The following is a 24,566-nucleotide window of genomic DNA, read 5'->3' as shown; positions in this document are numbered from 1 at the left end:
CTAATGTTTTTAAACATCCTCCTGTTTTCTGGTTTCCTTTTTGTGTCTTAGAAACCTTGGCACATGATTAAAATTTAACGAAAACTCACATTGGTGCATGACTCAGTGATCTTCACCAAATTTAGTATTTAGTAATTCTGCATTTAGATATACTCATAAATGTCAAGAAAGTATGTATTTTTCTGTAACTCTAATCCCTATGAGTACCTTTCATAGAAATATAAAGGACTTATATTTGTTGTCTGTATATCACAGAAACAATGCAAAACATGAGATTATCACTTATCAATAAACAGAGAGCTTGTACAAATTTGCATATGCTTAATCTAAATAATGAGATATTGAGGCCAACTGTTCAAGCTCTATAAAGACAATAAAAGTCTTTAGAGGGACTCAGTGAACATAAGGCTTCAGCAAAATCTGTGCAGTAATATCTTGTCTATAAAGTCGAACAAGGATTTTTCTCATTTTTACATACTGATTACACATTAGATCTTAGTTACTAAGTCTTAAAGAGACTGTAATTGCTGCATCTTCCCACTGCTCTTCGAGGTTCAGGCTCTACTAACTAGACCCATATACCAATAACTGTGAACTTTATGGCTTTTGTAACCATGACTAAGAAAAATTATAAGAAAAATGTCTATTAAAAGTACACACTCTTCAAACAGCTGAAGGACTACTATTTTATCGTGCTACTAAAAGAACATTAACAAAGATGATAATAATTGATTTCAGTACAGTTTGGAAAAAAGATATAGGAAGGCACTATAAAACAATTTTACAATATAACTTTCTCTCACAATGATCATCATAAAATTTGGAGGGTATTTCTCTTCTTTTCAGGACAGGTTATTTCTCAAACCTGGGTGTCTACTCCAGTAATTACTACAATGATTAGTACTGTGTGCTTTTTGCTAATGGAAATGCTAATACTGAATTTTAAAGGTAAAATAATTTTTACCTTGGAGGACAAACAATATAATGCCAGATATTCTAAAATCAGTTCAGTATGACCATGTCACAGTAATCAAAAATATCAAAACTTCAAATTATTTAGTTTTTCATATATCACTGGCATCATAATTCCAAAGGCCTTATTAGATTTTTATCTCTCACGGGCACTTACCTGCTAACTCAGTACTTCCTATGATTCTATTATGGAAAAGATTAAACAGGTAACAAGGTAAGCTACACTTTTCTAAATAATAGACAAGGGTTTTCTGTTTTTACTCAATGTTGAAAAGAAGTTGCAAAAACAAACTGATAGGTTTTGCTTTTGATTGAAGCAATATACTGTACTTAATTTTAAGTAACTTTTTACTTCCTTACAAGTGCAATTTTAGATCTCCATTTAGATAGCTAACCATCAAAGTGCTTATGAATGTTCTGGTAAAACTAGAAGCAAACTAAATATATATGTATTAAACAAAGGAATAGACATTAAATTTTAAGAATGACAGAGGCAAAAGAACTTCTGACTGAATCCACATTATAACTTTTAAACATTTTACCCAAAGCTAAGGATTATTTTCTTATCTCCACATGTGAGGAAGGGATTGGTCTAACTCTCAAAGCTACCAGCAGTTTCTCCTCTATAAATCCCTGTGCAGAGAGATCAATCCATACTCAGAAAAATGCCAATTTAAACAAAGAATTTTAACAGTCCCAGGTGTATAAGACATAGATTTCCCCTCGGTTAAAAAATAACTAAATAAAGCTAAAGATGTTAAATGACAGCTACTTTGAGGCAAAAGATATGTTTTATAACAAATATTTGACTTCATAGATGTGACACTGATGGTCAAAGGTTTTCATACTTATATATAAATAATGAAATTGAAAATGTTTTAACAATGTATATCTGCCGAGTTGATTTTCATAACAAAGAATGTGGAGGTAAAGGAACAACCATTACAATTTTCAGTTCTGTTAGAGTACATTTTTAAAGGAATCTTACCAATGTCTTTTTGCTTATTAAACTTTTCTTCTTGAACATTTATGAAAACAAGTTTGATACTAATAACTGATTGACAGCATAGTAACCAGAAGTCACATATTACATTTTCTGAGAACCTAAGAAAAAAATATGTTAATTAAACAACATTCAAGGTTATAATAGTCTACTGGAAAATGCCCATATGCTAAATAAGAATTCAGGGATTCATGATCTGTAAAAGCAAAAACGTGTAAACATTTTTACATAAAACAACAGAGCTAAGCATTCACATTTATCACTGTGTTCATAAGTCAAGACATAGAATGACATAAATAACTTTAGCAGGGGAAAGCAGAAGTCAGAAAAGTTTTAGAAAGGTTGCATTAGTGACTTACCAAATCACTTTCTACAGAATTTGAATTTCTGGCTTACAACTGCTTCCATGTGTATTACTCATCCACATTCTTTGCTCAGTATAGAATAGTTGCAAAATAAATTTACTTTTAGAATAATTTTATTCGAACTTCTTTTCAATAATTTGTTTACAATTATTTTCATTCTTCTCTTAATTTGTTATTTATATTTTTAACTAGACAATTTCTTTTTCCAAGTTAAAAAATAAGGGTTTTAAAATCTCAGTATTTTAATCTTTTTAATTTTTAAAACTGTTACTGAATGGTTAATAAGAAATATAAATCTCAAGCTGACTTATGACCCCTCATGAGAAACCAGTAAGTCATTTTTATCTACCATCCTTAGTTTTTGAATGTCATAACTAGAGAATGTGGCTAGTAAAATATTCTTTCCACCTTTAGGAAGAACACACAGGTGTTCTAAGGACTCAATAATTGAGTGCAATTTAGCGTTTGCTAATTGTTGCTGCACGGAAGCAAAAATATTACCCAAACTAAACTACATCCACTTTATCTTTTAGGTAATATACTTTCCACCTTTGTTGCTTTAGTGTCTTTAAAACAAAGATTCAGAGGCCTCTGAACATTTAATGGTGAATAATGGAGTCAGAAGAATAGAGCCATGCAGCAGAAAAACATTTTAGGTAAATAAAGATATGTGTGCATATGCATAATACTACATATCTACCCAACCACGTAACATACACCCTCCCCTCATACACATCCAGTCATTTTTCTCATAGTTTTTAATCAAATAGATAATTTTCACAGATGATACAACCTTTAGTAGGAAGAATTTAAATACACCATCAACCCCTTAGGGAAAAAATTCTAGTGTGAGACTTCTCGTTTATTTTCTTATGAGGCACTGAGGTATAGTGGGAAGACACTTCTACTCTTAGTTCCGTCTCCAACTTGATTTGTTAATCAGCCAAAATGCCGTAGTTTTTGTCACCCATAAAACAAGAACTGGAGTTGCTGCACTGCCTAATTTCAGACTGGTGGTGGAGCAAATATAAGTTAAATAAAAAAACCCAAAATGTGGAAGCATCTTGCAAACATATTGCTAACATGTAGGATTATTATTAATTAATCGTAAAAAGGATCTTAAACCTAGCAATAATTGCTTCAACTATTTCAGTAACTTAATTACTTTTAGCTTAACTCTGGCAAAAGCCTTATATGTAAGCAGATTACCTGCTTCTCTAGGAATAAAATGAGAGCCTCTTCTAGACATTTTTTTATATTAAGTAAAAAATTAACATTATTATTTTCCTTTTCATGTGTTAGATGGAAAGTCTTGGATTTTTTTTTCCTTTCCAAATTTTTCCCAAGCAGAAAATCCAGTGATGTAGCTTTGCACTCTATTACTATCATAGTTGCTTCCAAAATCCAAGGTTGTTTAATTTTATATGTAGAGAATAAATATATGTGTTACAATTCCAGAAAGTCCAACACAAAAATCAGGATCTGTGGCTCATGGGAATTACTCTTCAAATTATAAAAGGGTTCCTGATCTTGAAAGGGATTTCATTTAGCAAGAGAAAGAAAGACAGTATTTAAGAGAATAGGCTTGGTCATAATTCAGAAATGGATTTGAATCCCAGTCGAGGTACAACCTAGCAGTGGAACTTTGGGAAAGCTCTTTAACTTATCCAACCTCAGTTTCTGCGACTATAAAGGAGGGATAATATCCAAATTTTCAGAGATGTTTGTAAGAATCAAATGGTGTATCAGTGCATAAAGTGCTTAGCATGGTGCATGGCAAATTAAAAGGACCTAAAAAACAGTATCTATTATATAACTAACTTTATATATTTGTAAATAGATAACAAGGAAAAATGAAGATGATCAATGAGAAAATATTAACAAAAATTAATGGTGAATTCATGTTCTGAGTAGCATCCTTTGCAAAGTATATACTTTATTCAGGTTTTTAGTGCAAAATAGAGCCTAAGCTATTTGTGCCTTACCAAAACTCAAGAATCAGAATGGCTGGGAATGACTTTTAACACAGAAAACACTACTTTAAATGGCATGAAAAATTTGTCCTGTCCTGCCTCTTATATAAAGGATGAAATAAAACTAAATAGTTCTAATTTTCACCCTCACCTTGATGGATCACCCTGTGTACTTCTACTATAGAGAGACAGACAGTACAGAAAGGAATCAGTACAGAACATCCTCCAGGCTCAGAAAAAGGGAATACAAGCCCGTTCTCTCTGCTGATGGCATGAATGTCCTAGCACATTCTAGGAGAAGCCTCAAGAAGGCTCTGAACATGCCATGTAACCGAACTTGCGGAAGGGAAGGCTTTAGAATCAATTATGCCAAAACCCAAATCACGTTTGACTTTCTTTACATGCTGAAAAAAATACTAAAATTATTTACATAAGTTTAACATGTACAATTGTTTTCATATGGCTCATGAAATTCTTACCCACAGACTCTTAGGAAAAGATCACTCACTTTCCATGCTTTATAGTCCTAATTCTGAGGTTTTCATTTTGTTCTTACTTACAGAAGGGTTTGTATGGATACAGAGACACTTTCTGAGAAAAAGTATTTAGTCCATACCCACTATCTATAGCATTGCAGAAATGAGCTGGTTCTTCCCCAGGAAAAAACACAAGTCTTAAATCCCTGCTTTGCCTACTTTAAATACATGCCAGAGAAAAGGCATATGAATTTCTTTTCAATCAACAATACAAAATAATATTGTATTTCCAGTTCTTGCCTGTGTTCTTAATTTTCAATGATCTGATTTAAAATGCTACTAGAAAAAAAATTTGAAACAAAAAATAAAACAAAACAAAAACAGTAGGTTGTAGGATCACAGGGGAAGCCCAAAAAAGAATTTCTAGGAGTAGCTTCAGATGTCAGCTGGAAGGAGAGACTCTACTTTCTGTTTTTGCTTAATCACGGACTCCCCTCTTCACCCTCCCATCCTCATTAAAAATGCAACTGTAGGAAGTGGGCACTTTCCATACTGTTATTTTCAAGTTTCACTTGGGGAGGAAAAATCACACAGATGAAGATCTAAAGGGCAGTTTTGTATTTGTTACAGTGGCATACAAAGCCACACACTTAGACAGCTAATATATCTGTACTGTCAGTCAGCAAAGAAAATAAATGTGACAGTTTCCAATGACAAATTGTAGGTATAAAAAATCTGGTTGTGGAATGATTTCCACATCACAGAGTCAGAATAAGTTTAGAGTTAAAGCTTAGATATTATCTAATATAACCCTTTCATTTTATCAATTAGAACGATATGAAGAGGTTAAATGACTTATCTAAGGTCACAAAAACAAGGGGGTAGGAGATTCAAGACGAGCACCCTTGACTCCTGATACCTGTACTTTTCACCTTCTGAGAGCAAGTACTTGTAAACAAGGAATATACCAGTATTTCATGAAGGAATAACAAGTATGATAAAACAGTGGGGAAAAAAAGCTAATCAACAATATCATTTATTAGTATTTTCAACAACGCTACAACAAAAAACCCTGAAATTGTACTATTACTTTAAAGGAATTTGTGATAACTGAATAAAGATATAACTTTCTTTTAGGAATTTTTTCCCCATTACTGTTTTGTATTACTTGAAATTTCAGCTGCTACTAGTGTGGGGTTAGAAAACAACAAGCATGATTGACATCAGAGATCTAATGGAGATCTTAACCTCTGTCTCAGGAGCACAATAGGGTCAAGAGATGTGGTATCCTTCTAGGAGGCTTGGTCTCTTCTGTAGCAATACCATACAAATGCTTCTTTCTGTACACACTTTGCATGCTGGCCTCAATATACTTCTTTACATTTCCCTGAGATCATCACTCAGCTAGTCAGAGCTACTTGAGGAGTAGGAGAGAAATTAGGGTGATTTTGACTGGCCTACTTTCCAATTGTGATTTGTGCCTCCTTAGTCAAAATTCTGCCTTTATCTGGGCTTGAGCATCTTCTTTACTCTAAAGGATCTTTTCATCCCCAGAGGGATTCTGTTTCCCCTACCCCCAATCTTACTTAAACAAAATATCAAGGAACTGGGAGAGGGAAGGGGTAGAGGCCACCAAGTTTCAACCTCTCACCCACTGGAGATCTTTAGAAACCTTCCAAATACTCAAAGGCATGTATCATACACTCAAGTCTTTCCCTTTCAAGCTAACAATAACCTCAAGAAAAATTCAGAGTAAGATATACAGGGGACCATGACATTTATCCTATGATTGAAATCTCCTAATTGCATCATTTCATATTAAAATACAGAGAATTTATCTAACTAAAATTTACTACACATAAACAATCCTCTTTTTCAAGCACTGAGAAAAGTAGCAATATCTTTTCTTACATCCAAAGAAAATACAATTTTAAGAGTAATTTGATGACTTAATCACTTAAAAGAGTATCCATAAAAATCATATTATTCTTTTCTAGAATATATCACCAAATCACAAAGAGTCTATAATATTTACATTATAACATTATTTCACCATTTTCTTCAAATATCAAAACATAAAAATAGACACATAGACCAACGGAACAGAACTGAGAACCCAGAAGTAAACCCTTGCATATATGGTCAACTAGTATTTGACAAGGGGACTAAGAATACTCATTGGGGAAAGGGTTAAATAAATGGTGTTGGGAAAAGTGGATAACACATGAAGAAGAATGAAACTGAACCATATCTTACAACATATACAAAAATTAACTCAAAATGGATAAAAGACTTAAACCTAAGACCTGAAACCATAAAACTCCTAGAAGAAAGCATAGGGGAAAAGCTCCTTAATGTTGGTCTTGGCGATGATTTTTCGGATATAATACCAAAGGCATAAGCAACAAAAGCAAAAATTAATAAATGGGACTATATCAAACTGAAAAGCTTGTGCACAGCAAAAGAAACTATCAACAAACTGAAAAAATCTATGATAGGGAGAAAATATTTGCAAACCATATATTTAGTAAGGGATCAATATACAAAATACATTAAGAACTCATACAATTCGGTAACAACAACAACAACAAAATCCGATTAAATAATGGGCAGAGGACCTGAATACACATTTTTCCAAAGAAGACATACAGATGGCCAACAGGTACATGAAAAGATGCTCAAGATCACTAATCATCAGAGAAATGCAAACCAAAACCACAATGAGATATCACCTTATACGTGGCTATCATCAAAAAGGCAAGAGATAACAAGCATTGGTGAGGATGTAGAGAAAAGGTAACCCATGTGCACTGCTGGTGGGAATACAAATTGGTACAGCAACTGCAGAAAACAGTATGGAGGTTCCACAAAAAATTAAAAATAGAACCACCATCAGCAATCCCACTTCTGGAATATATCTAAAGGAAATGAAAACAAGATATCAAGGAGATATCTGCACCCCCATGTTTGTTGCAGCATTATTCCCAATAGCCAAGATAAGGAAACATCCTAAGTGTCCATTTATGAATGAATGTATAAAGAATATGGGAGATTGAGATAGATAAAATGGACTATAATTCAGCCATGAGAAAGAAGGAAATCCTGCAATTTGCAACAACATGGATGGACTTTGAAGGCATTATGCTAAGTGAAATAAGTCAGACAGAGATAGACATATACTATATGATATCACTTATATGTGAAATCTAAAAAAACTAAACTCATAGAAACAGAGTATTAAGGTAGTTACCAGGGGATGGGGGATGGAGGAAATGAGGAGATATTGGTCAAAGGGTACAAAGTTCCAGTTAGAAGATTTAAAATTTCTGGGGATCTAATGCCAGCATTGTGATTATAGTAATAATAATGTATTACATACTTGAAAGTTGCTAAGAAAGTAAATCTTAAGTGTTCTCACCACACAAAAGTAATGGTAACTATGTGACATGATGGAGATATTAGCTAATACTGTGGTGGTAATCGTTTTGAAGTATTAAGTGTACAAACATTAAGGGTACAAATCAACATGTTGTACATCTTAAACAGTGTTATATGTCAATTATATCTCAATAAGGCTGGAAAAAAGAGACTAGTGTATATACAAGGGCTGCTTAAGATATCTCAGTAGATCACAAAATAAGCATTACGAAGTCTTCGAATGAGAAGACTGTGGGATAGTTTAGGGGAAAGTAAAACAGTGACAACACTAAAGTAGATTTAGCATACAGAGGATTCACAACAGTGTTCTTAATGGAATGAGCTATTTCCGTCCTGTTCTTTTAGGCAGTAGAGCACAGTTTTAGTCAGGGCATTGCAGTCAGACAGACCTGAGTTTATATCCTGGCTTTACTTTGTAACCTTGACCAAATTACTTAATATCTCTATGCCTTAGTTTTCTCACTATATAATAGAGATAAATAAGGGTACCTACCTTGTTGGGTGGTTAGAAGGACTAAATGAAATAATGTGCTGCAATGTCTGACCCAGTAAATGCTAACTCTTGTTACTTAAGGAATGTCTAGAGTTTCAGGCAAAATATCGAAGACTTGGGCTTCCCTAGTGGCACAGTGGTTAAGAATCCGCCTGCCAATGCAGGGGACACGGGTTTGAGCCCTGGTCCGGGAAGATCCCACATGCTGTGGAGCAACTAAGCCCATGCACCACAACTACTGAGCCTGCCCTCTAGAGCCCGCATGCCACAACTACTGAAGCCCCCCGTGCCTAGAGCCCATGCTCTGCAACAAGAGAAGCCACCGCAATGAGAAGACAGCGCACCACAACGAAGAGTAGCCCCTGCTCGCCATAACTAGAGAGCCTACGTGCAGCAACGAAGACCCAATGCAGCCAAAAAAAAAAAAAAAAAAAAAAAAAAAATCGAAGACTTGGTGAGTGTAAACATATACTAAAGACAATATACAACCCATTCAAGCCAATCTAGATTTTATTCAAATAGGAATATAAATTATAAATTTTATTAAGTATTTATAAATTATTATTATTATTTTGCTAATCTCAAACTGTATTTCCTTAATAAATAAAATTTGGTCATTGGGCAAAATATTAGTGGAAAATATGATTGCTCTGTTAAGAGTTAGTTTAGGAGTTCTCACACAGCATTAACAGCAGTTACTCAGTTTTCTTCCCTTTACCATGTCTAGCTTAGAAACCTTAAACACGGTAGCTGCTAAATGCCTTGCCTGTGGCAGGTACTCAATATAGCAGAATGGAACTGATTTTCAGGCAGCCCACTTGAACAGTGCTGTTTGAAATTTCTTTTACAAGTGACAAAGAATTTAATTTTACACTTTGAGACAAGACCCAACAGCATGGTGGTTAAGAACATGGGTCTTGAAGACATAGAGATCTACATGTGAATCCTGACTTTGGGCAAGTGACTCAAGGCAAGTTAATCTTTCTAAGCTTCTTTCTTTGTTTATCAAATTGGGATAATAAGGAAAGGGATGCACTTAGTACAGTGCTTGGCACATGGAAAGCATTCGTTTAAAAAGTGATTTATACCAAAGTTCAGATAAAGCAGCTTGAGAAAGATCAGTGCACTTGGACTTGTGAAAGGGCTTCAAATTTTGGTGTAAAAGCCAACGCACATAGTTCTCTCTCACAAAAGGGAAAACACCTCAATATCAGCCCTAAAGACTCCATAGCAATTTACACATATTTTTAACCATATGGATCTTTTCTTCTGGTATAAACTAAACTGTATTTAGCACATATAAACTTTCATGTTGAAAGTACTTTACAAGTAAGCATAAACTTTTTGAGAGGACATAAAAATTATAGAAAATAAGTACACTTATGAAAATGCATTTAAAATTTATGTAATAATTAAAATGAAAATCTATTTACTTTGTTCCTAAATTCACTGATTTTGTATTCTGCTGTAACTTAAACATGGCTGATGTACCTCTGTTCTGTGATGTGACACAGCTTCCTGAAGAAAATAAAAATTCTAAGACAAAACTTTAAATTATTTGAAAATTCATATATCATATTCATATAATAGATTAATATTCATATATCAGAGCAATTTGGTATTGTGGTATTTTATTAAGGAAGGTAGGTAAAAATATAGTGAGCTATGGAAATTTTTATGAAATGATCATAAATTCAAAAATAGCAATTCACCAAATGATAATTTTCAAATAATTAAAAAATATAGTTTATGAACATATTTAGAAACATACCTCTATTCTATGTAAAGCATGAGTAATCATAATTTTCAAAATAATCATATTTTTTACCTTAATTTTTCTTCACTGGTAGGAAATTAAAATGATGACAAGAAAAATTTATTATATCATAATAGATTCTTTTATCTTTTATCTTTTGAATAAAATTAGGAATCTTCAAATCCTCTTTTATTATATATATTCTTGTAGGAACAACATTAGGGGAACTTTAAAAATCAGCTGTAGTTAATGCTATGCTTCCATAACCAATTATAATATAGAATTTTATAATTAGTATTTCATAATAGGGCCATATTGGCATTGGCTGACTAAAATATTACAATTTTAAACTTCCAATTTTCATTAATAAAAATTTCAACAAGTGTTCAACAATTCTTTTTACTTAATAATGCTTCAGCTCTGGGGCTTCCCTGGTGGCGCAGTGGTTGAGAATCTGCCTGCCAATGCAGGGAACACGGGTTCAAGCCCTGGTCTGGGAGGATCCCACATGCCGCGGGGCAACTGGGCCTGTGAGCCACAACTACTGAGCCTGCGCAGCTGGAGCCCGTGCTCTGCAACGAGAGAGGCCACGATACTGAGAGGCCCGCGCACCGCGATGAAGAGTGGCCCCCACTTGCCATAACTAGAGAAAGCCCTTGCACAGAAACGAAGACCCAACACAGCAAAAATAAATAAATTAATTAAAAAAAATAATAATAATTTAAATGACAGGAAAGAACACACTTCTATTACTCTACTTACAGAAAAAGAAATGCATAAGAGAAATGTGTAGTGGAGAATTTCAGAACATTTATTTTCTGATTTATTTTCAAATTTGTAATTAAGTTTAACCAAATAGAAAAGTTAGAAAATTAAAGATATCAATACTGGAGAGGGTGTGGAGAAAAGAGAACCCTCTTGCACTGTTGGTGGGAATGTAGACTGATACAGCCACCATGGAGAACAGCATGGAGGTTCCTTAAAAAAACTAAAAATAGAACGACCATATGACCCAGCAGTCTCCCTACTGGGCATATACCCTGAGAAAACCATAATTCAAAAAGACACATGCACCCCAATGTTCATTGCAGCACTATTTACAATAGCCAGGACATGGAAGCAACCTAAATGTCCATCGACAGATGAATGGATAAAGAAGATGTGGTACATATATACAATGGAATATTACTCAGCCATAAAAAGGAACAAAACTGGGTCATTTGTAGAGATGTGGATGGATCTAGAGACTGTCATACAGAGTGAAGTAAGTCAGAAAGAGAAAAACAAATAACATATATTAACACATATATGTGGAACCTAGAAAAATGGTACAGATGAACTGGTTTGCAGGGCAGAAATAGAGACACAGATGTAGAGAACAAACGTATGGACACCAAGGTGGGGAAGTGGCGGGGGGGGGGGGATGGTGGTGGTGGTGGTGGTGGGATGAATTGGGAGACTGGGATTGACATGTATACACTAATATGTATAAAATAGATAACTAATAAGAAACTGCTGTATAAAAATAAACAAATAAAATTCAAAAATTCAAAAAAAAAAAAGAAAATTAAAGATATCAAAAGGTTTAAGTTAAACCAAACAGAAATTTAAAAAATCACTAACCCAAAGCATGCACTGCTCCTCTATGCCTGCTGGAGCTCTTGCTTGTTTTAATCACACGGACAGCACTTTCTTTGAACTGCAGCTCATAAAAATTTTCAAGAAATTTTGCCATTTCTTCTGTAACAGTATCCAGGTAAGTTTCTTTAATGAATTTCACTGTTGAGGATGGAGCTAAAATTTCACGTAGTGTGTTAAAATCCTCTTTTATCATTGAGTATAACTTAAGCATTGTACCTTGGTATCCATCAGCCATTATGTCTAAATTTGCTTCTTTGCTGTAAGAAGGAAAACAGTTCTGCAGAAGTTTAGTCAACAGTTTATTCTGTATGTTTTGGTACTTGATTGTAACTTCTGATTCTGGATACAGAAATAAGAGTTGTTGTATGCATTGATTTTTCAACAAAATTTTTTGCTGTGAATTGTTTATTTCATTGTGGGTTTGTAATTTGCTCACTAAGAAGCGTCGAAGATGTAGTCTTATATCATCCCATATAGACTTTACATCCATAGAGGAATGATCTTCAACAGAATGAAGAGAAGTACTAGAGAGGAAATGGAAAGATGTTCCACTTAGAGTGGATGGGAAGGAAACACTGCTGTGGCAGGAGAGGTCCCAAAGTAAATCCAATACGATTTCTTCTTGATTTTGTTCATTCTTCAACAAATCTTGCTAACAAAAGTAAATTATAATGTTAGAAATGTGATTAACTATAAGAGTAGCAGGAAAAAATGATTTCTACAATCATACAGAATTTCATAATAATTCATTTCAATTTAGAATCAATACTATGATGTTTTCAAAAAAAACTTTTTGCATTTGAAAGTTAATCTATTCAGACATTTTAGAATATTATCTTTATGGTCTGTTAAATTTTGTAAAGCCCAGGTGATGAACTAATTTTTCAATTAGATTTCTCGACACATAGTTTTTAGCCCTCATTGTTATGCATTCCTGATATAACCTGAGCTGTTTGGAAGCTTTAGCTTAAAAATTCTAAATAAAAATCTATAGTAAAATATTGACTGAAATGTACTCCTAAGATGAAATAAATTTAAGATCATGCCCCTAATTAATACCTAGTAGATAATTTTCATGCCTGAATGAGTATACTTATTATTATACATCTCCAAATGAACATAGAGAACAGAGACCTTTAAACATAGTATGTGCCTAGGGGTTACTAATAGCTGCCATCCTGAGAAATAAAAGTTAATACATTTAAAGACTTTAACTTTCATTTAAATTCCTTTTTGAGAGTCTTGTTAAGAAAGATTTTACTTTGGAAAGTAATCTGAGAATATTTCAGTCTCTCCAAAGAAATAACTAACTCAAAATGGGAAAAAATACTCTCAGAATTGTTCCTCAAACCGTAAGAAATTTTTTTTTAATATTTTCTGTGTTAACTGACAGAAACAATAGTAGGTGTAATTAGGAATAGAAAAGGGACAAAAATTTACTTTGTTTTTGGACTTTGAATTACATGCACAAATTCTCCTTACATGCTGACTCTCCTAATTATGTCTATTTCAGGTAGTACTGAAATTAGTTTATATTCTGTAAGTAGCAACAAGCTGATTATTTAAAAAACAAAACAAAACAAAACAAAACAAAACAACAACAACGGAAGCAAGGTTCAAGCTGTATAAAATCAGGCCAGCTTGGAAATTACCAATTGACAAAGGTATTATGTGTGACTCAGAAAAATGAACAACTCCTAGACAAATTCCAGGGCTCTCTCTCAGTCATTCTAAGCATTGTAATCTCTAATTTAATGTTCTGTCTGTAATAAATAATAATACCTAATATCTATGTAGTAGTTTATTATATAAAAAGCACTTTTTGATACAGTCTCTGACTTCTTCATAATGAAAACTCTGTGACATAGATACTTAAAACCCTAATTTACAGATAAGGACACTAAAGTGCAGTGTGTTTAAGTTACTTTCCAAATGTCACACATAATAAAGCACAGAACCAAGAATGGATGCCTGGTTTCATTCTCCTCATCCACGTTCTTTCTACTACACTCTAGAGAATCAAAAAGTGAATTGACTTTTCTGAAGCTCCACTTTCTCTCTTCCTTTTTATTTAGTTCTTTTGATACTTCTGGAAAATAAATGTGCTTAGATAGAGTCCAGAACACCAGCATTATGGTAAATTCTATAGAGCAAACTGGTCATATTAGTGCCTCAGACTTGGGTTTCTTTAAATCAGTCAATAACTGTAAATATTTGATCAAGCAAACATTTAAAGAATGATAGATTTAAAACATGTGAACACGTGTTAAGTATGATTGCTTAAATTTTGAAAATGACTTCATACAACTGCCATAATGAGAACCTCTGTTTCTTATTTTGTTAGATAATTAATAAATAAAAACTTTCTATGGAAAAAAATAGATGTTTGAAAAAAGTTCTGTCAAGATTGACACTTTCAGCATGTAAAAACTTGACAAGGTCGTTTTAATCTGGATCTGTTTTAATAATGTGGTTCTTTTCTCAAAATAACATGATCAATTATGTTAAAACAGCTAGGTCTGGAAGACGCCTATCAGTCTAATGAATTTGAGCAAAACTAAGGCGGCCTTTGCCCTGCAGTGAATAGAGAATGACTTATGTGTGACAGATTAAAAGATAATTAAAAGCTTTTGCTTTTAATTAAATGAGAAAGCATTATTATATCAATATTAATGAAATTCATTACACATGGCTCTTAATAGAAATTAAAGGAATAACTATATCCATATTTATTCTTCAAGGCTCCACCTTCAAGAGATAATGGGTGAGAGGATTTTCTTAAAAGAATAAGCCTTCAGGGCACATAATCTTCCTTTCTCTTTCTTTTATTACTTTGTAAACATTAAAGAGACACCTGCAATAATAACAATAGCCAAAAAATTTTTCATCTGATTCTGTCATCCTAAGCCATCTACAACCTCAAGATATTTTCCACATCTGCCTTAGTCAATGTTTGATGTTTACACAAAAACAGTGCCTTTTTTCCCTAAATTAAATTAAAACCGTAGCTACAGAAATCCTGTTTTCTAACAATTGTGCTGTTTCTCTAGTTTTTGGAAGCTAGCTACCCTTGTAGATACAGGTGTAATAACATAAGTATTTCTTATTGAAGGCTACAAAAACCTCTCTAACATAGAGGGTGGTCAGTATCCAAGAATGACGAATGTAATAATTCTCCATCAATTAACAGTGTCCTATAAATTGCTGCCTTGATTGAAAAGAACTGGATATGCCTGCAGGTTGGGGATGAAGGGAATAATGGACAAGGCTACTTAATAGATACAACTGATGATGATCTTATTGTGCTTAGTAATGAGCACAAGAAAATGAGTAGTTGTGAAGGGACACAAAATGTAATAGATACCAACTTTTCTGATAGACAATCGTGGTACATTTCAGTACATTTTGTGGTGTTGATATGGTATACATCACACCACAAATCCCTCAGGAATTATAATGTTTAATGCCCATTTATGTAAAACCTCATTTTATTATAAAAATCATAGTGAAAAATAAAAACACATAGCTCACTGGATTCCACTAAGGATATAGAAACAAAACACGAACCCTAATCCCTAGATATGGTGGGCTAATATGGTCAATGGAATAAATATTTACGTACAGAAATTGAATGAAATGTATTCCATGTTCACCCACCCCACTCCACTGTTAAAACAAAGATTCTATTTTTTTTTTACCAGTGTTTTGAGAAATTTTATCATATCTCCATGGGGAATGGATGGTGACTTGGATGAATTATAATTATAATTATTTAGCCATTCAAAACAATCAGTTGTTGTTTGTAGCTGCACATCTGGACATTGTTTGTTAACTTCAGACTGTATTTCTTTAATGCAGTGTTCTATGCTATAAAAAAGAAAAGAAAAATTATTTTGGTGGGAAGTAGGTAATGGTTCTGTCTCATAATATCACAGATCCTGAAATGTTTATATGCAGTACCTGGTGGCATACAATTTACAAAATTATAAAACATTCATATATGAAAATAGTAACAAAGAAACTATATATTTTCATTCATATTTGAAAACTGAAAGCTCAAATTTTCTGGCCATTTCAATTCAAATGCAATAGAGGAAACATATCTAGCTACTCAAAGATGAATTAGAAGTTCTTTTGTGTTAAATCAAAAATCAAGTATAGATGCAATGAAATAATGATCCTCTTGATAAGCAAGCAGTGGACGGAAGACAGAGATAAAATATTCTTGATGACCGAAATCAGAAACATACACTATATACTAATACGTGAATGACTACATAAATTATGGAAAACCTCAATCAGTGCAATATTAAGAAATCACAAAAGGTACAAAAAACTTATAAATTTAAAAGTTGTAAAAGATATATGCTATATATACACTGTTACTACAGCTAAGTATCTTTTCCTGCCATCAAACTCTACTCCAAAAAAAAAACCCCAAAACATGCTAAAGATGGCATGTTAAAAAAAAAGACTGGAAGGAAATGAAACAAAAGGTTAATAGCAATTATCCCTGGGTGATGAAATTTGGTGTTTTTAATTTTACTTTTCTATATTTTCTAAATTTTTTGAAGGCGTAAGATGAAATTCTTCATTTACAAATAAATAAATAAACAGAGAAAACATGCCCAACTGCATCCTCCAATATATATATGTTTAAAAAATTCCGTTAAAAGTATCCTTAGCTCTGAAACTAAAAAAATGCACTATTTTATTTTAATTTTCATTTAAAAATCTGTGCATTATCATAAATCTTTGTGGAGTAAACTGGTGACCTTAAGCATAATGTCATCTGTGGAGCCACATGGATATGACATATTACTACCACCTGATGGCAGCATATCTAAACTGCAAGAAAGCTTATAAACAGGAAAATTATTTTGAAGCTGAATCTCTTCACCCCAAACTGACAAGTTATGCATTTGCCTCTTAATAGTATTAAGAAACATCTGTTACTAAAAAGGTTACTACTGTTTTGAAAATATCATTGCTATTAATTATCGATTCCATGTGATAGAAACACGGAGGCTTTGGAAACCAAGCTCTGATGATTAAAATTGATGTCATATGAAATTCTCTTCTTCGAAATTCATATAAGGTATTGGTTGCATATAAAACATACACTGTAAAACTTTAAGGAAAAATTTTCAGGAGACTTCTGAGCATGAGCCAATTCAAACTAAATTACCTTGAAACAAATACATTCTGAGAATCAAAGAGACTTTTCATGAAAACAAAGAACTTGCAAGAAAAACAATACCTCCTTAGGCCACAGGCCACTCAGTTTCCTGATGAGACAGTCTTACTCAGGAATACCAGTTCTAAGTCTGACACAAGATTGGCATATATTTTCTTAATTTACGTAAGCACTTCTATGGACTGAGAAACACGATGCCCAAAGCACATACCTTGACTCTAGGGACTGGTTATCAAAGGTTCTTATTATAGCATCCTCCTGTGTCTCACTCAGTCAAACCTAATAGATTACAGCAATGTGAATTGGAAAGGCTCAGCCGTTAGTCTACCTAAATCTATTTCAATCAAGACTCAGCTTTTAGGCTAATCTCTAACATGTGAATCTGGGTAGAGGCCAATAACTACAACTTATAAATAGAGTAAAGCCTTGAGAGAGTAAGATATTCTAGTAATTGGTCCAAACACTGATAAAGGGATTGAGCAGTTGCATTTCAGAGGACCTCCCTCATTGATACAAACTAAGACAGTTGAAATGGCTTTTAAAATCATTTTGTCACAAGTTTTAAAATGACAGAATTCACCTGTACCTGATTTTGTTTTTATGTGGCTAAATATCTTGTCATTCTGCCATTCACCACTGTCTATACATCTTACTTTAAAAGTCTGAAGTCTAGAGATTTATCCCCTGATTATATTCAAAATGAATATTTTCAAAATTTAAGATGAATATCAGTTTGGCAATTTATCTTCTTTAACTGAAGTCAAAATTAATTTAAAAAATAATTTTCAACATCTAAAAGGTAACATTATTTTCACATCTGTGTAGTAACATTGCTGATGGAGATGGTGATCTTGGGTGGGAGGAGGTCTATATATATCCTCAGACTTAAATGATGCAAGATCTTGATCTAGCTTTTCAGAAATAACATGATACTTCTCTTTATTCTGGTTTAAGTGTTTTTTGTTTTACTGTAAGTTGCTTCTAATTTTCTTTAGAAACAAGGTCAGTCATGAAAACATAACCAAGGTAACTCGGCAAATAGAAATCCAGTTAGCACATTTATTAACCAAAAATGGCAAAAGTCTAATGTAGAAGTAGAATCTCTGCCCTAAACAGTTTAAATCCCCAAATTTACACCATTAGTTGGCTTAGCAAGGACTTTCTAAAAGCATATTCTTAACTTTATTTGTAATATTAAAACCATTGAAAATAGCCTAAATGTCCATCAATAGGAGAATAGTTATATTCATTCAGTGAAATAGTCATGAAAATAAACTAGAAATACAGTTATCGACATAGATGAATCTAAAAAATGTAATGTTGAGAGGGAAAAAGGTATAAATGAATACAAACCATACAGTAGTTTGAAAACATACCATATGATCCTACATGTTGTTCAGGATTATAAAAATATGTAGTAAAAGTGTAAAGAAATGTGCTGGAAAAGGAGTACAATCTATAAAAATGCTGAATCACTGTGATGTAAACCTGAAACTAATACAGTATTTTATTTTAATTTTTTAATTTAATTTTATTTATTTTTTAATAGTGCAGGTTCTTATTAGTCATCAATTTTATACACATCAGTGTATACATGTCAATCCCAATCGCCCAATTCAGCACACCACCATCCCCACCCCTCCCGCGGATTTCCCCCCTTGGTGTCCATACGTCTGTTCTCTACATCTGTGTCTCAACTTCTGCCCTGCAAACCACTTCATCTGTACCATTTTTCTAGGTTCCACATACATGTGTTAATATACGATATTTGTTTTTCTCTTTCTGACTTACTTCACTCTGTATGACAGTCTCTAGATCCATCCACATCTCTACAAATGACACATTTTTGTTTCTTTTTATGGCTGAGTAATATTCCATTGTATATATGTACCACAACTACTTTATCCATTCGTCTGTCAATGGACATTTAGGTTGCTTCCATGTCCTGGCTACTGTAAATAGTGCTGCAATGAACATTGGGGTGCATGTGTCTTTTTGAAGTATGGTTTTCTCTGGGTATATGCCCTGTAGTGGGATTGCTGGATCATATAATTCTATTTTTAGTTTTTTAAGTGACCTCCATACTGTTCTCCATAGTGGCTGATAAAATTTACATTCCCACAAACAGTGCAAGAGGGTTCCCTTTTCTCCACACCCTCTCCAGCATTTGTTATTTGTAGATTTTCTGATGATGCCCATTCTGACTGGTGTGATACCTCATTGTAGTTTTGATTTGCATTTCTCTAATAAATAGTGATGTTGAGCAGCTTTTCATGTGCTTCTTGGCCATCTGTATGTCATCTTTGGAGAAATGTCTATTTAGGTCTTTGGTCCATTTTTGGATTGGATTGTATGTTTCTTTAATATTAAGCTGCATGAGCTGTTTATATATTTTGGAGATTAATCCTTTGTCCGTTGATTCGTTTGCAAATATTTTCTCCCATTCTGAGGGTTGTCTTTTCGTCTTGTTTACAGTTTCCTTTGCTGTGCAAAAGCTTTGAAGTTTCATTAGGTCCCATTTGTTTATTTTTGTTTTTATTTCCATTAAACGAGAAGGTGGATTAAAAAAGATCTTGCTGTGATTTATGTCAAAGACTGTTCTTCCTATGCTTTCCTCTAAGAGTTTTATAGTGTCCGGTCTTACATTTAGCTCTTTAATCCATTTTGAGTTTATTTTTGTGTATGGTGTTAGGGAGTGTTTTCATTTCATTCTTTTACATGTAGCTGTCCAGTTTTCCCAGCACCACTTATTGAAGAGACTGTCTTTTCTCCATTGTATATCCTTACCTCCTTTCTCATAGATTAGTTGACCATATGTGCGTGGGTTTATCTCTGGGCTTTCTATCTTGTTCCATTGATCTATGTTTCTGTTTTTGTGCCAGTACCATATTGTCTTGATTACTGTAGCTTTGAAGTATAGTCTGATGTCAGGGAGTCTGATTCCTCCAGTTCCATTTTTTTCCCTCAAGACTGCTTTGGGTATTCAGGGTCTTCTTTGTCTCCATACAAATTTTAAGACTTTTTGTTCTAGTTCTGAAAAAAAATGCCAGTGGTAATTTGATAGGGATTGAATCGAATCTGTAGATTGCTTTGGGTAGTAGAGTCATTTTCACAATATTGATTCTTCCAATCCAAGAATATGGTATATCTCTCCATCTCTTTGTATCATCTTTAATTTCTTTCATCAGGGTCTTATAGTTTTCTGCATACAGATCTTTTGTCTCCCTAAGTAGGTTTATTCCTAGGTATTTTATTCTTTTTCTTGCAATGGTAAATGGGAGTGTTTCCTTAATTCCTCTTTCAGATTTTTCATCATTAGTGTATAGGAATGCAAGAGATTTCTGTGCATTATTCTGTATCCTGCAACTTTACCAAATTCATTGATTAGCTCTAGTCATTTTCTGGTGGCATTTTTAGGATTCTCTATGTATAGTATCATGTCATCTGCAAACAGTGACAGTTTTACTTCTTCTTTTCCAATTTGTATTCCTTTTATTTCTTTTTCTTCTCTGATTGCCGTGGCTAGGACTTCCAAAACTCTGTTGAATAACAGTGGTGAGAATGGACATCCTTGTCTTTTTCCTGATCTTAGAGGAAATGCTTTCAGTTTTTCACCATTGAGAATGATGTGTGCTGTGGGTTTGTTGTATATGGCCTTTATTAGGTTGAGGTAGGTTCCCTCTATGCCCACTTTCTGGGGAGTTTTTATCATAAATGGGTGTTGAATTTTGTCAAAAGCTTGTTCTGCATCTACTGAGATGATCATACGGTTTTTATTCTTCGATTTGTTAACATGGTGTATCACACTGGTTGATTTGCGTATACTGAAGAATCCTTGCATCCTGGGATAAAACCCACTTGATCATGGTGTATGATCCTTTTAATGTGTTGTTGGATTCTGTTTGCTAGTATTTTATTGAGGATTTTTGCATCTATATTCATCAGTGATATTGGTCTGTAATTTTCTTTTTTTGTAGTATCTTTGTCTGGTTTTGGTATCGGAGTGATGGTGGCCTCATAGAATGAGTTTGGGAGTGTTCCTTCCTCTGCAATTTTTTGGAAGAGTTTGAGAAGGATGGGTGTTAGCTATTCTCTAAATGTTTGATAGAATTCACCTGTGAAGCCATCTGGTCCTGGACTTTTGTTTGTTGGAAGATTTTTAATCACAGTCTCAATTTCAGTGCATGTGATTGGCCTGTTCATATTTTCTATTTCTTCCTGGTTCAGTCTTGGAAGGTTATACCTTTCTAAGAATTTGTCCATTTTTTCCAGGTTGTCCATTTTATTGGCATAGAGTTGCTTGTAGTAGTCTCTTAGGATGCTTTGTATTTCTGCGGTGTCTGTTGTTAACTTCTCCTTTTTCATTTTTAATTTTATTGATTTGAGTCCTCTCCTTCTTTTTCTTGATGAGTCTGGCTAATGTTTTATCAATTTTGTTTATCTTCTCAAAGAACCAGCTTTTAGTTTTATTGATCTTTGCTATTGTTTTCTTTGTTTCTATTTCATTTATTTCTGCTCTGATCTTTATGATTTCTTTCCTTCTGCTAACTTTTGTTTGTTCTTCTTTCTCTAGTTCCTTTAGGTGTAAGGTTAGATTATTTATTTGAGATTTTTCTTGTTTCTTGAGGTAGGCTTGTATAACTATAAGATTCCCTCTTAGAACTGCTTTTGCTGCATCCCATAGGTTTTGGATTGTCGTGTTTTCATTGTCATTTGTCTCTAGGTATTTTCTGATTTCCTCTTTGATTTCTTCAGTGATCTCTTGGTTATTTAGTAACATATAATTTAGCTTCCATGTGTTTGTGATTTTTATGGGTTTTTTCCCCTGTAATTCATTTCTAATCTAATAGTGTTGTGGTCAGAAAAGATGCTTGATATGATTTCAATTTTCTTAACTTTACTGAGGCTTGATTTGTGACCCAAGATGTGATCTATCCTGGAGAATGTTCTGTGTGCACTTGAGAAGAAAGTGTAATCTGCTTTTTTTGGATGGAATGTCTTATAATTATCAATTAAATCTATCTGGTCTATTGTGTCATTTAAAGCTTGTGTTTCCTTATTTATTTTCATTTTGCATGATCTGTCCATTGGTGTAAGTGAGGTGTTAAAGTCCCCCACTGTTATTGTGTTACTGTCGATTTCCTCTTTTATAGCTGTTAGCAGTTGCCTTATGTATTGAAGTGCTCCTATGTTGGGTGCATATATATTTATAATTCTATCTTCTTTTTGGATTGATCCCTTGATCATTATGTAGTGTCTTTCCTTGTCTTTTGTAACATTCTTTACTTTAAAGTCTATTTTATCTGATATGAGTATTGCTACTTCAGCTTTCTTTTGATTTCCATTTGCATGGAATATTTTTCCATCCCGTCACTTTCAGCCTGTATGTGTCCCTAGGTCTGAAGTGGCTCTCTTGTAGACAGCATATATATGGGTCTTGTTTTTGTATCCATTCAGCCAGTCTATGTCTTTTGGTTGGAGCATTTAATCCATTTACGTTTAAGGTAATTATCGATATGTATGTTCCTATGACCATTTTCTTAATTGTTTTGGGTTTGTGTTTGTAGGTCCTTTTCTTCTCTTGTGTTTCCCACTTAGAGAAGTTCCTTTAGCATTTGCTGCAGAGCTGGTTTGGTGGTGCTGAATTCTCTTTGCTTTTGCTTGTCTGTAAAGCTTTTGATTTCTCCATCGAATGTGAATGAGATCCTTGCTGGGTAGAGTAATCTTGGTTGTAGAGTAATCTAGGTTCTTCACTTTCATCACTTTAAGTATATCATGCCACTCCCTTCTGGCTTGTAGAGTTTCTGCTAAGAAATCAGCTGTTAACCTTATGGGAGTTCCCTTGTATGTTATTTGTCATTTTTCCCTCGCTGCTTTCAATAATTTTTCTTTGTCTTTAATTTTTGCCAATTTGATTACTAGGTGTCTCGGTGTGTTTCTCCTTGGGTTTATCCTGTATGGGAATCGCTGCGCTTCCTGGACTTGGGTGGCTATTTCCTTTCCCACGTTAGGGAAGTTTTCAACTATAATCTCTTCAAATATTTTCTCTTGTCCTTTCTCTCTCTCTTCTCCTTCTGGGACCACTATAATGTGAATGTTTTTGCATTTAATGTCATCCCAGAGGTCTCTTAGGCTATCTTCATTTCTTTTCATTCTTTTTTCTTTAGTCTGTTCCGCAGCAGTGAATTCCACCATTCTGTCTTCCAGGTTACTTATCCGTTCTTCTCCCTCAGTTATTCTGCTATTGATTCCTTCTAGTGTAGTTTTCATTTCAGTTATTGTATTGTTCATCCCTGTTTGTTTGTTCTTTAATTCTTCTAGGTCTTTGTTAAACATGTCTTGCATCTTCTCGATCTTTGCCTCCATTCTTTTTCCGAGGAACTGGATCATCTTCACTATCATTATTCTGAATTCTTTTTCTGGAAGGTTGCCTATCTCCACTTCATTTAGTTGTTTTTCTGGGGTTTTATCTTGTTCCTTCATCTGGTACATAGCCCTCTGCCTTTTCATCTTGTGTATCTTTCTGTCAATGTGGTTTTTGTTCCACAGGCTGCAGGATTGTAGTTCTTCTTTCGTCTGCTGTCTGCCCTCTGGTGGATGAGGCTATCTAAGAGGCTTGTGTAAGTTTCCTGATGGGAGGGACTGGTGATGGGTAGAGCTGGCTGTTGCTCTGGTGGGGAGAGCTCAGTAAAACTTTAATCCACTTGACTGTTAATGGGTGATGCTGGGTTCCCTCCCTGTTGGTTGTTTGGCCTGAGGCAACCCAACACTGAAGCCTACCTTGGCTCTTTGGTGGGGCTAATGACAGACTCTGGGAGGGCTCATGCTAAGGAGTACTTCCCAGAACTTCTGCTGCCAGTGTCCTTGTCCCCATGGTGAACCACAGCCACCCCCCGCCTCTGCAGGAGGCCCTCCAATGCTAGCAGGTAGGTCTGTTTCAGTCTCCCCTGGGGTCACTGCTCCTTCCCCTGGGTCCCGATGCGCACACTACTTTGTGTGTGCCCTCCAAGAGTGGAGTTTCTGTTTCCCCCAATCCTGCCGAAGTCCTGCAATCAAATCCCACTAGCCTTCAATGTCTGATTCTCTAGGAATTCCTCCTCCCGTTTCCAGACCCCCAGGTTGGGAAGCCTGATGTGGCGCTCAGAACCTTCACTCCAGTGGGTGGACTTCTGTGGTATAAGTGTTCTCCAGTCTGTGAGTCACCCACCCAGCAGTTATGGGATTTGATTTTACTGTGATTGCGCCCCTTCTA

At 34.3% G+C, this 24,566-nt stretch overlaps 1 protein-coding gene across 3 annotated transcripts in view; it reads right to left on the bottom strand.

Annotated features, from left to right (window-relative positions):
- Nucleotides 1-24,566, bottom strand: part of KIAA0825 — a 406,374-nt gene that overhangs the window by 308,792 nt on the left and 73,016 nt on the right. For all 3 annotated transcript variants that reach the window (XM_082623469.1, XM_082623471.1, XM_082623470.1), the window contains exons 5-6: nt 15,816-15,984; nt 12,100-12,769 (exon numbers count right to left, since the gene is read on the bottom strand). In XM_082623469.1, the coding sequence (XP_082479595.1) occupies nt 12,100-12,769; nt 15,816-15,984 (839 nt within the window). The remainder of the gene's footprint in view (nt 1-12,099; nt 12,770-15,815; nt 15,985-24,566) is intronic.

Source organism: Mesoplodon mirus (genome assembly GCF_964341445.2).
Source record: "Mesoplodon mirus genome assembly, chromosome: 5".
Taxonomy (NCBI): domain Eukaryota; kingdom Metazoa; phylum Chordata; class Mammalia; order Artiodactyla; family Ziphiidae; genus Mesoplodon; species Mesoplodon mirus.
This window is presented reverse-complemented; position numbering and strand designations above follow the sequence as displayed.